The sequence below is a fragment of the Eptesicus fuscus genome, chromosome 1, assembly GCF_027574615.1.
Source record: "Eptesicus fuscus isolate TK198812 chromosome 1, DD_ASM_mEF_20220401, whole genome shotgun sequence".
NCBI lineage: Eukaryota > Metazoa > Chordata > Mammalia > Chiroptera > Vespertilionidae > Eptesicus > Eptesicus fuscus.
The window spans coordinates 127,368,039-127,384,802 of record NC_072473.1 but is presented as its reverse complement, the minus strand read 5'-3'; the positions used below and the strand labels follow the sequence as shown (position 1 = coordinate 127,384,802).

Sequence of the window (16,764 nt, the reverse complement as noted above, 5' to 3'; positions counted from 1 at the left end):
TTCTCAGTAACTTTGTCAATGTCCTGTGAAAGACTGAAAATTTGATTATGTAGTACATATGATATTAAATTGTGAATTCGTGGGACTTGGATGTAACAGCGTTATCAACATCTGAAGATATTGGTACTTGATACTCTTAAGGAAAGTTAGCCTCTAAATTTTAAGCTGGAAAGTCACTGGAATAACTGTTTAGAAAAGAATCACAACTACATGACTTTACATTTTTTTACGAATGTTGAGAATTGTGTACAAATTGAAATGTCTGTGTACTGATCCTCAAAACAAACAATAAAATCTCAATTATGAAAAAAAATTAAATGGGACGTTTTTTGTTTTTTTTAAGTTATTCACGTACACTGTAAGTGAAAGAAACCAGAGATGGAGAGACTGAAAATGCAGAAAAGAGATGATTACTTTTGAATTCTTATAACCTCACTATCTGACTCTTTCCCTTGGCCTTTAGCGTACACATTTGCCTTGTACTGGCAGTACCGCACAAACTAAGTGCTCAATAATCTCATTATTGCTTTTCTACATGTATCTATGCATATTATCTGGCTAATAAAAATACACACTCTTACACAAGATGTACGAAACAAAGGAAACTGCATGGTGAGAGTGTGGAAAGAGACTTTGAGCGATACAGACCCAGAACAAGGATTTTTATCCACCACTGACTAGTATTCAGACCAAGGAAAAATCATTTCACCTCTATGCACCTCAGTTATTCAACTGGTAAATGGGAAGAATACCATGCATTCTTCAAGCTTGTGAGGATTAAACAAGATATTTAAAAGGCACTTTATATACAACTTGGTGCTGACATAGTAATACAGTGGAACCTCGGTTCTCGAACTCAATTCCTTCCGGAAGGCTGTTCGAGAAGTGATTTGTTTGAGAACCGAATCATTTTTTCTCATTAGAAAGAATGTAAATTGAATTAATCCGTTCCAGACCCCCAAATGATTCTGTTGTAACCTTTCTTACATACAGTGCATGTCTAATGTACTGTTTAAGGTGTAAATAAACACGTCTTTTTTTAAGTTTATCGAACCGCCCCTACTAGCCTTGAAGGAGTCACTTTCAGCGTTTGGTCCAGGGATGTCCTTCGGGTCAGCATGTGGCATCTTTGTTCACGTATCACTGCCTCCGAAGTGCGGTCACTGCCTAACTGCTTATCCTTTATCCAAATCAACAACAGACTTTCTACCTCTTCCATGGCCTGTGGCCAGTTTCTTTCACATCCTTAGCAACACTGGCATTCTTGGGGGCCTCTTTTTTTTTTCAATTGTGCTCATCTGTTGATTTCACCAGCCACAAAAGCACTGGCTCCTTTGTCTGTTGCCTAAGAGACGCCTTTTGTCATGCTGAGGTATCAGCAAGAAAGGGTTGTCAGGTAGAAAACTGAAGTTTGGTTCAAGAACCAAGACATTTTTTTCTGTGACCAACTTGGACTAGAACAGAAGTGAGATGGGAGAAGTTTGAGAAATTCAACCAACCCTTCACGCTGATACCCGTATGATCATTCACGCGTCTCTCAAAGGTGACAAATAAAGGAGAGAATGCATGAGTATGAGTCAGTTTACCACTAAACCTCACGTTATTAACATCTTAGGAAATTGTGCTGTGAATATGTTGGTGTTCTTTTGTTTTTGCTGCTGCTGATTCCATTTTCATTTTTTTAGTGTATATTTCACTTCCTTTTTGTTAAATATTCCTTTACATTTCTTGTCCTTTTTGTTTTTAAAGTGCTGATTTATAGATTAAGCAGCACATTAGAGATGTACTGCATATAAGATTAAAACAGGGAATCATTTGGGGGTATGGGATGAATGAATTCAACTTAAATTCTAATGTGAAAAAATGATTCCGTTTTGAACAGCTTTCTGGAATGGATTAAGTTCAAGGACCAAGGTTCCACTGTACTGCACCTTAATAAATTTCTTTTAATCAGCTCACACTCCTCTAATTGCCCTGCTCTAAAGAAGCATACCTGTGAGCCTTGGCTAGTGTGCTCAGTTGGTTGGAGCATCGCCCCATACACCAAAAGGTGGCAGGTTCCATTCCTGGTTGGGGCACATGCAGGAGGCAACCGATCGACATTACTCTCACATCGATGTTTCTCTCTCTCTCTCTCCCCCTCTCTCTCTCAATTTTCAGATAGCATAGCTGTGAAATGTTTCTCTCAATTTTCAGATAGCATAAGCTGTGAAATGGTGGGTTTCATGTGATTATCTTTTTTTCTAATACAATAAAACCTTGATACAACAGAGGTTTTTATAACTTGGGTGAGGGTTGTCTGAAGCCAAAAGTCTGTTATATAACCCAGTACGTTTTCTAAATTGTTAAAAAATTGACAAATTAGTTTACCTGTTTTTACTTACATAGACATGTTTGTGTAAAATTATGAATGATAAGATTAATTTCACAGAAAAATGTGTATTGCTGTCATTTGAAATTTATACTGTTTAGTCTAGTAAATGTGTGCACTCACCAGTCACTGAAAGCAAATGAATGCGCATATAGGAACATCAGACGGCTGTGTTCAAACTGCAGCAGGGCCCTAGCCAGTTTGGTTCAGTGGTCGGCCTGTGGACCGAAGGGTCCCGGGTTCGATTCCAGTCAAGGGCATGTACCTTGGCTGCGAGGCTCCTCCCTGGCCCGGGCCCAGATTGGGGCGCATGTAACCAATCACTGTGTCTCTCACATCAATATTTCTCTTTCTCTCTCTCTTCCACTCTCTCTAAAAATCAATGGAAAAATATCCTCTGATGAGGATTAAAACAAAACAAAACAAAAACTGCTGCAGAAAGTCACACCAGGTGACAACAGAACCAATTACCCGATAGCGAGGTGGTGTGATCATGTGCTAATCATTTGCCGAATACTGTTTACCAGCAGTGACACTTGGATTTGAATGTGTAGACTATAGTTGTACATATGTAATATTTACTTATGTCGGCGAAATTACTATAGTGTTTTTTTTACAACATATAGCCTCTTCCCTAAAATTTGTTAAAAATAAGTGTATTAATAACACAAACTAACCTGTTAATCTAATTATAAGCAAATTGTGGTTAAAAGCATATGCCATAGGGACAGGAAATGATCCAAAGTCTGCTAAATTGAGTTCTGCAAAATCGAGGGTTTACTGTATATATTAACCATTAAAACAAAGTATTCATTCCCTGACCGCCCCACATCTTCTCCCAAATTATATTCTTTTTTAAAAAAAAATATATATATATTTTATTGATTTTTTTACAGAGAGGAAGAGAGAGGGACAGAGAGTTAGAAACATCGATGAGAGAGAAACATCGATCAGCTGCCTCCTGCACACCCCCTACTGGGGATGTGCCCGCAACCAAGGTACATGCCCTTGACCGGAATCGAACCTGGGACCCTTCAGTCCGCAGGCCGACGCTTTATCCACTGAGCCAAACCAGTTAGGGCCCAAATTATATTCTAAAACTGCTTTAGGTTGCTCTGCTTCTGAAACCCTTCGGAAGAGATCAGGTTGGCAATTAGGGTTGACTGAATTTTTCTGCTACTGGTACTTACCACTTACAAAGGTTTGTAGAACGTACACGTGAGACTAACCAAATAACAAAATCCATCCCAATTAAATACACTGGATGTTTTTCACGAGAAGTCCTACCTTGTCTAAAGCTCAACATCCAACCCCGCATTTTATCTTTTATTGATCCCTGCAGCTCTTTTCTCTGCCACATTTGGCAATGAGATGGGAACAAAGGCCAGTTTCCCGGCCTGGTCTGGAGAACGCCAAGAGGAGGAGAAATACAGTGGTGGGTTTTGTTGGGAAGCACTGGCGTTTCAGTAACTATGCTGTACACCTGAAACTAATGGAAAACCATGCTGAATATAAACTGTAATGGAATATATGTGTGTACATAACCTAGAATCCCTTTTTTAAAAGACGGTAAGCACACAGATCCTTCCGATCACGCAAGTGAAATCTGTTATCTCCAAGATGGTGGCGAGCGTTTCTAAAATGGCGGCGCAGAGCTACTAGAAAATCTGAAACCACGCCGTCATCCGCCCCTCCCCCCCCCCACCCCGCGTAGTTGCCGTTTTTGTTTTAAAATATATTTCTTTATTGATTTCAGAGAGGAAGGGAGAGGGAGAGAGAGAGAGAAACATCAATGATGAAGGAGAATCATTGATCGGCTGCCTCCAGCACATCCCCCACTGGGGATCGAGCCCGCAACCCAGGCACGTGCCCTTGGCCGGATCGAACCTGGGACCCCTCAGTCCGCAGGCCGACGCTCTATCCACTGAGCCAAACCGGCCAGGGCTTTTTTTCCTTTTTCCTCAAAACAGACTTTATTGGGGCACCGGAGCTGCCTCGCACGCGCCGCCCGCTTCCCCACGCGGTTCCCGGGTCGGCCGCCCCTCCCCCCGCGGTGCCCCCGCCGCTCACCAGCGACGGGTTTTCTAGTTGCCGTTTTTTTTTTGAAAATATCTCAGATCCGTCTGAGCTACTGCCTCCGAGAGCTAGATCCCGCTGCGTCACTGAGGCAAAGGGACAAAACGGAATCGGGTCACAAGTGGGGTACGCGGGAGAAGCCACGGATTTGGAACTCCCTATCCGGGGTCACATGCTGGCCCTCAGTACTTTTATTTTTTTTATTTTTTCCAAGTCAGTCCTTTGAGCTGCCTTCTGACTGCACGCGCGTGCACGTAGGGGGAAGGGTACGCAGAACATCACAATCGGCATCTCTGTGGGCCATCTCGGTAGAGAATCCTGCGGCCCAACAGGCAGGAAGACCTAGCCACTCTGATCCCTGCACGGACCAGCAAAACCCCAAAGTGGAGTCCTAGCCGGTTTGGCTCAGTGGCTAGAGCGCTGGCCTGCGGACAGAGAGGTCCCAGCTCGATCCCCAGGGTGGGGCACGCAGGAGGTAGCCATGCAGGAGGTAGCCATGCAGGAGGTAGCCGATCCATGTTTTTCTCTCTCTCTCTCCCTCCCCCCCCTTTAAAAAAGCAACAAAAACATACTTAACAACAACAACAAACGGAAGCAGACGTCCTGGCCCAGGAAGGAGCTCTCACATGGGGGTCCACGAACTACCGAAAAAGACCCCCTTTTAACTGGGCAAGTCCGTTCTGTGAAAACTATTTGTATCTGAAAAGACACGAACAGCATACACCAACCACATTCATTTTTCTCTAAGTTAAAGTTGTCTTTATGATCCTAAATTAATCCAGTTTCAACTTCAAAAAAAGAAAAACTTTCCAAAGGCAAACCGCAATCAATTCTTAACCAACACTTCTGGAATCTGTGCTATAAACCAGGAAGGTCTCTGTAACAACAACAACAAGCACTACCACAAAAAATCATTGACCAGAACCAGGAGAACTTCACCTATGCAATTTTGGAGCCAGTCTTAAATCCACAAAATTAAGAACCACATTCCACACTTTTTAAGTTACTCTTACATTTCATTCTCTTAGGATCACAGACCTATTTATTCAGGGGGAAAAAAAATTTATCCTGCACCTAAAATATGCAAGGCACTATGAAGAATCTGAAAAGATCAAAGAGCTTGCTTATCATTTAGCGTGGGGAATAAAATTTATATATTCCCCAAATGGTGTTTCTCGGGGGGAAGAGAGCTGCTGGGCTTTTTTCCTCCCTGAACATTTTATTATGAAAAATTTCAAATATATGGCAGAGTTGAAATAATTTTACACTGAACACGCGGATACCACCAAGATTCTACCATTTTTACTATATCTGCTTTCTCACACATCCATCCATACATCTTATTTTTTTTAAATATATTTTATTGATTTTTTACAGAGGAAGGGAGAGAGATAGTCAGAAACATTGATGTGAGAGAAACATCAATCAGCTGCCTCCTGCACAGATGTGCCCGCAACCAAGGCACATGCCCTTGACCGGAATCGAACCCGGGACCTTTCAGTCCGCAGGCCGACGCTCTATCCACTGAGCCAAACCGGTTTCGGCATACATCTTATTTTTTGATGAACTTGGTAGGCCTAACCTTAGGGCTGCATCTCAAAAATTTTGACTGAGCCCTAGCCAGTTTGGCTCACAGGATGGAGCACCGGCTTGCAGACTGAAGGATCCCAGGTTTGATTCCCGGTCAGGGCACATGCCCTGGTTACAGGCTCCATGATCTCTCTCAGCATTGATGTTTCTATCTCTCTCCCTCTTCCTTCCTCTCTGAAATCAATAAAAATATATTTAAAAAAATTTTTTTGATTGTTGTGGTATCAAAATGTCTGGAAAACACATACCCATGTTCAGCATTCAACTCTCCTGCCAACCTCCAATCAAAATTTATTCAGAGCTCACCACAGGCCATTTTAGGTCTCCATACCCTTGGGCACTGTCTGAACTATTCTTCCCAGCCTTCTTCAACACTCAGCATCAGCCTGTGAAGCCGCCTCCAACTTTCACACCCTCACTCAGAATTAAGCATGCCCCCCATTCCCCCCCATAAGGGCCACGTTATTAAAAGCAGCTCTAATTTCCCCAGCCTAGACACATGCATGATCCTTCGCAATTAGCCCAGGTATCTGCAATTCTGCTTTCAGTCTGGCTTTTACGAAACTGACCTCATTGAGGGCAGGGGGCATTTATTCACCTCTGAATCCTCAGCAACCAGCACAGTCCCCAGCCTACATAGCAAGCACTCGAAAAATGAGTAATACAAGGGTGTCCCCCCAAAAGGTATACACAGCTGATTCTATTACATTATGAAAATGAAATGTATTTTAATCAACACTGCCTTTATCATAATTCCAAGTGTGCATACATTTTGGGGGGGGGGACACCCTATAGAAATGAACCCCCCAGACCTGTCTTTACCCAGGAGCCGGGGAAGATTTTAGTCAAGTGTGGGAATGACCTAATCACACTGGCACTTTAGAAAGATTCCTCTTAGAGAGCACCGTTGTTAAGAGGATGAGCTTTGGAGCCAGACAGCCTGGGCATGAGTCCCAGAATCCCAGCTCTGCCATTTATTGCTGGGTGACTCCAGGCAAGTTTCTAAACTTCCTGTGCCTCAGTTTCCTGATTTGGAAAAGGAATAAGACACTTTCACTGGTTACTGTGAGGATCAAATGAGAGAATTTTTGTTTTTGTTTTGTTAAAGCACATAATTTAGCACCTGGCACATACTAAGCATTCTATCAATGTGAGCCATTATTGCCAGCAACCCAGTTAATGACAATGAGGTAAAAAATCCTTCAATGCCCTGGCTGGTTTGGCTCAGTGGATAGAGCGTCGACGTGCGGACTGAAGGGTCCCGGGTTCAATTCCGGTCAAGGGCACATGCCCAGGTTGTGGGCTCGATCCCCAGTGGGGGGGCATGCCGGGGACAGCCAATCAATGATTCTCTTTCATCACTGATGTTTTCTCTCTCTCTCCCTCTCTGAAATCAATAAAAATATATATTTTTAAAGAAGTCCTTCAAGCTTGGGTGGGCCCTGGCCGGTGTGGCTCAGTTGGTTGGGCATTGTCCTGGGCACCAAAAGGCAGCCGGATGGATTCCGGATCAGGGCACATACCTAGGTTGCGGGTACGATTCCCAGGTCAGGAGCCTACAATCAGGAGCCTTCGGTCAGGAGGCATATGGGAGGCAACTGATCGATGTTTTTCTCTCTCTCTTCTTCCCGTCTCCATAAAATCAATTTTTAAAAATGTATTTTTTTTAAAAAAAAAAGCTTGAGTGGCAGCGATGAAAACCAACTGGAAAGAACAGCCATGAATGATGAATCTACTAAAAAGTGTTCAGTCAGGAAGGCCAGCAAAAGGAGCTTGTTATATATATATATATATTTTTTTTTGGCTTTGTACATTTGACGTGGCTCATGATTGGATTTTTCATTATTAAAAGCAGCTATAACTTCCCCGGCGTAGGCACAGATTGGAAGCCGAGAGCACAAGGAGTCTAGTATGACTGAACTCTAGCCACAAGCTCTATGACCACTGTAAGCTTCTCTATGCGGGTCTTTCAGTGTCTCAGCTGCGATTTTTTTTTTTCATTACTCCCTGCAGCACCATTTCTTTAGTTTATGATCCCCCACAATTTCCTGTCCTGTCTTCTGACTGTGAGCACATCCCTCGGAGCCGCAGTGGCTGAATGGATTGGAGGTTTTGTCCTACCCCATCCTGCACTCTTTTTTCTCCTTCTTCCTGCCCACCTCCTTTACTTCTCAAGCCTTGCTATTCCCCACACGTAGGAACTTGAAACCTAAGAGCATGGGAAAGCAACAGAGCAACAGCAGTGCCAAGAACTGGGGCTGCTGCCAAGCTCTTCCCCAGGCCCCATATGCAGTGACCAACTACATGGGGAGATTAGACTTCACCGCCCGTGGGGCCTCACCCGCTTCATATTCCGTTGGCTTCTGCTCCTTTTCTTTCTCCCCCTTAAAGCGGCCTCCTCCCAAACCAGCAACCCATTCAAAAAGCCAACCCATCTTCGAAGACCCAGGTGAGGGCCAACTTCTTCAAGGAAACCTCCCCTGACCATTTGAGCCCCCAGATACCCCCCCCCCCCAACACACCAAACAGGGGCTGTACTTGCAATATGGACCGTAAAGCATAATCACGTACACATTTATACCACAAAATAAATTATTTCCTGTACACATATTTGATTTTCCAAGGGTAGGACCATGTCTCATGTTTGTTTTTCAATCTCTCATTCTCAGTGAGTTAATACTTGTTGAACAGTAACTGAATCAGTGGGGAGGGTTTTTTTGTGTGTGTGTGTTTGTTTTTTGCTTGTGTGTTTAGGCTACGGGAGGAGGTACCTGTTGAAATGAAAAAAACAAAGGTTGAATGGACAGACGGGTGGGGGAGGGAGAAGCACTAGGTCAAAATGGGGGGAGAAATATTGTAGAAGGTGTTCAATTAACATCTGTTTAACTGATTTGCTTCAGGGTTGGAAAGAGACATACAGAAGAAAGATGCCAAGTGGAAAACATTTGGAAAAAGGCATTTCAGCTTTAGGCAGAAAACAGCAGGAGAAAAGTTGGGGATACAAAAGAAATGCTTCTACAACCCGGGGATAGGCCAACTGGATAAATGGAAGGTAAAGGGAGTTATTGGGATGACATGGGTAGAAATGTGGTTAAGGAGGTGAGCGAATGGATAAGGGATGGTTTGAAGGGGTGGGTAGATGGAGAAAATGATCGAGGGTAGGTAGGCAAATGGGTTAGCTGGGCGGTAAATGGGTGGAGGGGAGGCAGTTAAGTGGGGGGATGGGTGGGTAGGTGTTTAGTTAGGAGGGAACAGGTGTGGGGCATATTAAGATAGGGCCCTTCCCTCACCTTGACCCGGAAACGGATGAGTGCCAGCCTCACGCAGTGGCTCAGGCAGGCCGGTGGCAGGAACCAGGCCCGTGGAGGAGGGGTGCCCTTGTTGCCCACGTGTCCCACGATCAGTTGCGCTGTCTGCCGCTCAGTCTGGCACCGACGGCCCCACTCAGCTAGCCGGTCCTTGCCCAGGCCCCCGGGGAACATGACGACCAGCTCCAGGCCCTCGCCGCCGGGATAGGCACAAGCCTGGCACAGCGCTGACAAGTAGCCCAGCATGGCGTTCCACTGGCCGCCACACACCCAATCCGTCTGGTAGCCGCCATAGAGCCGCTGCAGCGCCGAGCCCGCGTCTACCAGCACCCGAGCCCCTGGAAGCGGAGGGGGAGGGGGCGGCGGCGGCGGGGGCGGCGGGTGTAGGCCGGGATGCCCCGGGCCATGGTGGTGGAAGTGGTGAGCCGGGTGATGGTGCCGAGTCGGCCCCGCGCCCCCGGAGTAGGCGCCCAAGCCAGGGGGCGGGAGCGGCGGCTGCAGAGGACCGGGTCCCCTGGCGACGCGCGGAGCCCCGGGCGCTAGGGCCACCGGAGGCGGCAGCTGGCAATGCTGGAACTGCTGCTGCTGGCGCGAGACCGTGCGTGCGAGTTTGAGAAGGTCCACGGGGACCACGGCCCCGGGACAGCGCTTCTCCAGGAACTCCTGGAAGCCCTGGACGCCCATGCTTCGTCGGCGGGCAGACGAGACGGCGGCTGCGGCTGCGCGAGCGAGCTGAGCGGCGATCTGGGCGCGAAGCTGGGGGCGAGCGCGTGCGCACTCCGCGGGGGGCGAGGGGGTGGGAAAAGGATTCCCGAGGGGCGGGAGCGCGGGAGCGAGGGCGGGGTGGGAAGAGACCACTGATTGGATTTGGGGGGGAGAGGAGGGATGTCCAACGGGATTTAGGAAAGATTGGGAGGAGAAAAGCAATGACGGGCTCTGGTCACTTCTATCTTTTTTTTTTTTTTCCCTCTCCTACCGCTCCTCACCGCTTCAAAAGTGGTGAAGCCTCTTCCTTCCACTTCCGGAAGCCATGTTGCCTAGTATTGATGGTACACACTTTCTAGCTGCGGAGTGGGGGCGGGGCGGGGCAGAGAGGCATCCTGGGAGTTGTAGTTTTCTCCACAGCCTCGGTATACAGGCGAGGAACCAAATTCCCTCCCCGTCAGCCCTTGGTCTCACAGGATCACCAGTGGCGGGGCGTGATGATATATGTTTAGGATTTGCACCTCAACTCCTAGCACCCACCGAGTTGTTTCGTGGTATTTACTGCCTTTCCCAGGAAAGAGGGAGAAGGAGCGATGCATCATGGGAAAGGAAGCGGAGTGGATTAATTGGATTAAGTTAAAGTACGCTAAAATTCTCTGGAAGGGGGAATTTTCATTTCAGGGGAAAAAGTATAATACGTGTAGCTCTTTTGTTGTTGGTAATCCTCACCCGAGGATATTTTTTTCTATTTATTTCCTAGAGAGAGTGGAAGGGGGGGAGGGGAAGAGAGAAAAGCATCGATGTGAGAGAGACACATCCATTGGTTGCCTCCTGTAGGCATCCGCACCGAGGGCGAGACTGAACCTGCAATCCTGGTCCGTGCCCAATGTGAACCCTCGACCCTTGAGTACGCGGGTGGACACTCCACTGAGCGGCACCGGCCAGGGCTAATATGTGTAGCTTTTAATGCATGAGAAGGAAGGACGCTGTGGAACATAAAAAATAATAACCACCACAATTTCTGAAGCAATTAATTTAACTTTTAGCAACTGCAATTTTTTGAAGAGTTGTTGGCCCCAGTTAATGAATAGTGAAACTTACATTATTATTTTTTGCCCAAGGCAATGCAGAGAAAAAGTGAAATTGACTATCCATTGTCCTCAGGATCTCTTTAGGCAGGGAGATAAGCACCAACACAAATTAAACTAAAAGTTGTACCTTTCTGGTATTCACTGAGGTGTAGTGTCCTATAGTTAGGACCTCTGTTTTTACACCTCATTGTGAATCAATCTGTCAGGGAAGTCTGGTAAAATTACTACAAGGACTCCAATTCTAAATTAGATAGAGATAGAGATAGAGATAGAGATAGAGATAGAGATAGAGATAGAGATAGAGATAGAGATAGAGATAGAGATAGAGACAGAGATTCATTCAATCATCACCCGAGGATACTTTTTTTCCATTGATTTTTTTCTCTCTCTCTTCTCTCTAAGCATGTCCTCAGATGATTTAAAAAAAAAAAGAAAAGAAAGAGCCGATACTGGTTTCGCTCAGTGGATAGAGCGTCGACCTGCGGACTCAAGGGTCCCAGGTTCGATTCCGGTCAAGGGCATGTACCTTGGTTGCGGGCACATCCCCAGTAGGGGGTGTGCAGGAGGCAGCTGATCGATGTTTCTCTCTCAATGTTTCTAACTCTCTATCCCTCTCTCTTCCTCTCTGTAAAAAATCAATAAAATATATTAAAATAAAAGAAAGGTCATTCTCAACATCATGGCCTTAAAAAAAAAAAAAGCAGTTGGCATTCTATGTTATTTGGCAATAAAGCAGTTGCTTATTGGGACTCAAAACACAACAGCCCTCCTTAATACACTTTTCTTACACAATACACAATCTCTTAATACACCTTTCTATGCCTTAACTGTATTAAGAGATATGCAGTTGCTGAGGGTCAGGTAATAGTGGGCTTCACTGACTTACAGTAGAACTCGCACTTAAAATGTCTCACTGATTAGGAAACTGGCACAGGCAATTGGAATGAGGTGATCTGCATAAAGGTGCATAGTATTGCCTTGTTCTTCAGGCCCCTTAATGTGATGATGTCTCTCTCTGTAAATGCAGTCAGCTGGAATGCAAGGAGGCAAGACTAAGTGTAATATTCTCAGAGATCAGAAAAAAAGAAGCTTGACAGCCCTGACCTCAGCCCATGATTTCCTATCCAAGCTCTGAACCGCAAATGTGGAGCAGAAAGCCAGGGAGAATGAGCCAAGTCCGTAGGTAAAGTGCTAAGACATAGAATTTGCAACAGGATGAGCCGGGTTATTCTCTTTAACAGATCTGAAGAGGCAACGGAGCAGAACTTGACAAGATTCTTGGCACTTATTAGCATTCTGAATCCCCTCCAATGAAATATACAGGCAGTCAAATGAAATATACAGGCAGCCAAATGAAGTTTCCAGGAAGTTGTATCACTAGAAAATCATATCTCTACCCTCCCTAGGTGAACAGGGACCATGAGCCAGAGCAGTGATTCTCCCTCGATCAGCATATCCGCATCACCTACAAAACTGCTGGAAATGTAAATTGGCAGGCCTCACTCCAGAACTCCAGAATCAGAAACTCTGGCGGTGCAAGTGCGGAGCAATCTGTGGTTTAAGTATCGTCAAAGATAGGGCAATAGTTAAAGCAGTGAAGACATTTCATTCAGCCACTACTGACAGTAGGGGGAAAGCGGGGCCCCATTCCCATTCCCAGGGGGGCCTGGGCATTTGAAGCAGGGAGAGGAGCAAGCCGGGGCTCAGTGGTGTCAGGGAAAGGCGGCTGTGTCTGCTAGCTGTCCATTATGGAAGTTAGGAGTCTATCCTCCCACCGAGACTGGGAGATAGAGGCCCCAGGCTTCCTGATGACTGCAGTTCAAGGGACTGGCCCTTGAGAGAGACGCCCTGGAGCGGTGGGAGGTACATCTATATCTCAAAGGGACAGGGGAAGATAAATTCTTTGGACAGTCCTGAGCTTTTCCACGTGAGAACTCTGCCGTAGGCTGCTAGAAGCCACACTAAAATTTGGTCAAGTCTCTTAAAGCAGGTGTTTGAACAGAGTGTTTGTGTCGAGTTTTTGCAGATCTCGCTAGTGCTCCAGGTGCACTCTCACGTTTGAGAATCACTGCTCTTTTAGGGCAGGTCCTGGCCCAAGTACAGACTACTTAAGCAAGGAGGTACATCGAGCACTGGCTGGCATTGCTCAATGGTCAGAGCACCAGCCCATGCACCAAAGGGTCGCAGGTTCGATTCCCAATCAAGGCACGTACCTGGGTTGCAGGTTTGATCCCTGGCCTGGGTCAGGGTGCGTGCAGGAGGCAACCAATCAAAGTGTCTCTCTCACATCAATGTTTCTCTCTCTCTCTCTCTCTCTCTCTCTCTCTCTCTCTCTCTCTCTCTCTCTCCCCCCCTGCCCTCCCTCCCTTCTCTCTCTCTAAAAGTCAGTGGAAAAAATACCCTCTGGTGAGAATAACCAAAAGGGCACGTCAATAAATGGCCTCCCGCCCTAGCCGGTTTGGTTCGGCGGATAGAGTGCCAGCCTGTGGACTGAAGGGTCCCAGGTTCGATTCCGGTCAAGGAAACATGCCCGGGTTGCGGGCTCGATCCCCAGTGGGGGGCTTGCAGGAGGCAGCCAAGCAATGATTCTCTCTCATCATTGATGTTTCTATCTCTTCCCTCTTCCTTCCTCTCTGAAATCAATAAAAAATATTTTTAAAACAATGGACTCCCAGACACTTTTCTATGCCTGTGATTTAGTTCCTTTTTCCTACGCAGGTGGAAATGGTGCAGGCTCAGACCTGGTGGTTGATAACAGTATGCCCGTCTCCTTTCCTGAAAGACAATGTTTATCATGGTGAATTTACTTCTTTCTCTGCAGATCTATTGGTGGCAGTTAGATTTTAGAATCAAGAGGAGTTACATTGAGTTTGTCACTGACTTAGACGAGGAAGGGGCATGTTCAATATATTTTTATTGAGTTCAGAGAGGAAGGGAGAGGGAGAGAGAGAGACAGAAACACCAATGATGAGAATCATCGATCGGCTACCTGGGAATCGAGCCTGCAACCTGGGCATGTGCCCCCGACCAGAATCGAACCCTGGACCCTTCAGTCTGCAGGCCGACGCTCTCTCCACTGAGCCAAACTGGCCAGGGCAGGACCCAACCTTTATATACCTTTCCAGAGAATTAGGGGTTGAGCTGAAGGAGAGATGAAAAAGCCTGCAGTAACCCAGCCGGTGTGGCTCAGTGGTTGAGCATCGACCAGCAGGTCACAGTTCGATTCCTGGTCAGGGCACATGCCCGGGTTGCGGGCTCGCTCCCTGGCGTGGGGCACACAGAAGGCAGCCGATCAGTGATTCTCACTCATCAATGATGTTTCTCTTTCTCCCTCTCCCTTCCTCTCTGAAATCAATAAAAAATATATATATATTTTAAAAATCCTGCTGCATTCAAGTACCTGACTTCCTAAAGTCCACCTGCATCATCCTGGGGTTTTGTGAGATAACGCCAACTTTTTATAAGAAATTCGCGTCATTTTGCGTAAGCTTGTTCAAATTGGGTTTCTGTTACTTACAAACATGGATCTGAACATATATGCTACAGGAGAAACCCTATGTTGGACATAGGCTTCTAGCGAGGGTAGAGAGAACAAGCTAAGGCCCTGAAAGCAGAAGGGGACAGTAGATGTCACAGAATAGTGGTTAAAAGTTTGTGCGTTTTTTTTTAAAAAAATACATTTTTGTTGATTTCAGAGAGGAAGGGAGAGGGAGGGAGGTAGAAACATCATCGATGAGAGAGAATCACGGATCAGCCACCTCCTGTTCGCCCCCTAGTGGGGATCGAGCCTGCAACCCAGTCATGTGCCCTTGACCAGAATCGAACCCAGGACACTTCGGTCCGCAGGCCAATACTCTATCCACTGAGCCAAACGGGCCATGACATGTGGGGTTGTTTTTTGTTTTGTTTTTTTTTTTAAGATTTTTATTGATTTCAGAGAGGAGGGGAGAGGGATAGATAGAAACAACAATGATGAGAATCACTGATCGACTGCCTCATGCACACCCCACACTAAGGATAGAGCCTGCAACCTGGGGCATGTGCCCTGACCTGGAATCGAACTGTGACCTCTTGGTTCATAGGTCGGTGCTCAACCACTGAGCCACACCGGCTGGGCAAAAGTGTGTGCTTTGCATGATCTCACTCATATATGGAATCTAATGAACAAAATAAACTGATGAACAAAATAGATCCAGAGACACGGAAGATTGGAACAGACTGCAGAATCTGAGGGAAGGTGGATCAGGGTGGGTGGGAAGAAATCAAGCAAAGAACTTGTATGCATATTTGCATAACCCATGGATACGGACAATAGGAAGGTGAAAGCCTGGGGCAGGGGTGGGGGCAGGCTAGAAGGGGTCAATGGGGGGAGAGGGGGACATATGTAATACCTTCAATTAATATATAATTATTTTATTTTATTTTAAATATATTTTATTGACTTTTTACAGAGAGGAAGAGAGAGGAATAGAAAGTTAGAAACATAGCCGAAACCGGTTTGGCTCGGTGGATAGAGCATCGGTCTGTGGACTGAAAGGTCCCAGGTTCGATTCCGGTTAAGGGCATGTACCTTGGTTGCGGGCACATCCCCGGTAGTGGGTGTGCAGGAGGCAGCTGGTCGATGTTTCTCTCTCATCGATGTTTCTAGCTCTCTATCCCTCTCCCTTCCTCTCTGTTTAAAAAAAAAAGAAAAGAAAAGAAAGTTAGAAACATCGACGAGAGAGAATCATCGATCAGCTGCCTCCTGCACACCTCCTACTGGGGATGTGCCCGCAACCAAGGTACATGCCCCTGACCAGAATCGAACCTGGGACCTTTCAGTCTGCAGGCCGACGCTCTATCCACTGAGCCAAACTGGTTTTGGCAATATATAATTTTTTTTTAAAGTGTGTGCTTTGCCCAGCTGGCATGGCTCAGTGGTTGAGCATCGACCTATGACCCAGGAGGTCAAGATTCGATTCCCGGTCAGAGCCCATGCCTGGGTTTTGGGCTCGATCCCCAGTGTGGGGTGTGCAGGAGGTAGCTGATGGATGCTTCTCTCTCATAATCATGTTTCTAACTCTCTCTCCCTCTCCCTTCTTCTCTGAAATCAATAAAAAAATATTTTAAAAAAATAAAAATAAAAAAATATTTTTTAATTAAAAAAAAAGTGTGTGCTTTGGATGGAAGATCTGGGTTCCAATACCAGTTCAACTCCTTTAACATGTTACTTAACCTCTTAACCCCTTACTAGATCTTTGACATAGGGACTCATTAATTTATTTAACAGGAATAAAGCTGGGCACTGGAAGAAAAAGTAGTTTTCAAGACAGTCAAGGACCTTAGAAGGGAGATGGTAATGATAGCTATCTCAGAAGATGAGATGGTCCCGAAGCGGTTTGGCTCAGTCGATAGAGCATCGGCCTGTGGACTGAAGGGTTCTAGATTTGATTCAGGTCAAAGGCATGTACGTTGGTTGCGGGCACATCCCCAGTAGTGGGTGTGCAGGAGGCAGCTGATTGATGTTTCTCTCTCATCGATGTTTCTCTCTATCTCTCTCCCTTCCTCTCTGTAAAAAATCATTTATATATATATGATGAAGTAATGTCCTTGGCATAATAACTGCACAGTAAGCACCTAATAA

At 45.9% G+C, this 16,764-nt stretch overlaps 1 protein-coding gene across 2 annotated transcripts in view; it reads right to left on the bottom strand.

Annotated features, from left to right (window-relative positions):
* Window positions 1-10,092, bottom strand: part of FAM120C (family with sequence similarity 120C) — a 62,731-nt gene extending 52,639 nt beyond the window's left edge. For both annotated transcript variants that reach the window (XM_054713831.1, XM_054713835.1), the window contains exon 1: window positions 9,328-10,092. In XM_054713831.1, coding sequence (XP_054569806.1) covers window positions 9,328-10,029 — 702 coding nt within the window. In that variant the 5' untranslated portion in view covers window positions 10,030-10,092. The remainder of the gene's footprint in view (window positions 1-9,327) is intronic.
* Between the last annotated feature and the right edge of the window lie 6,672 nt (window positions 10,093-16,764).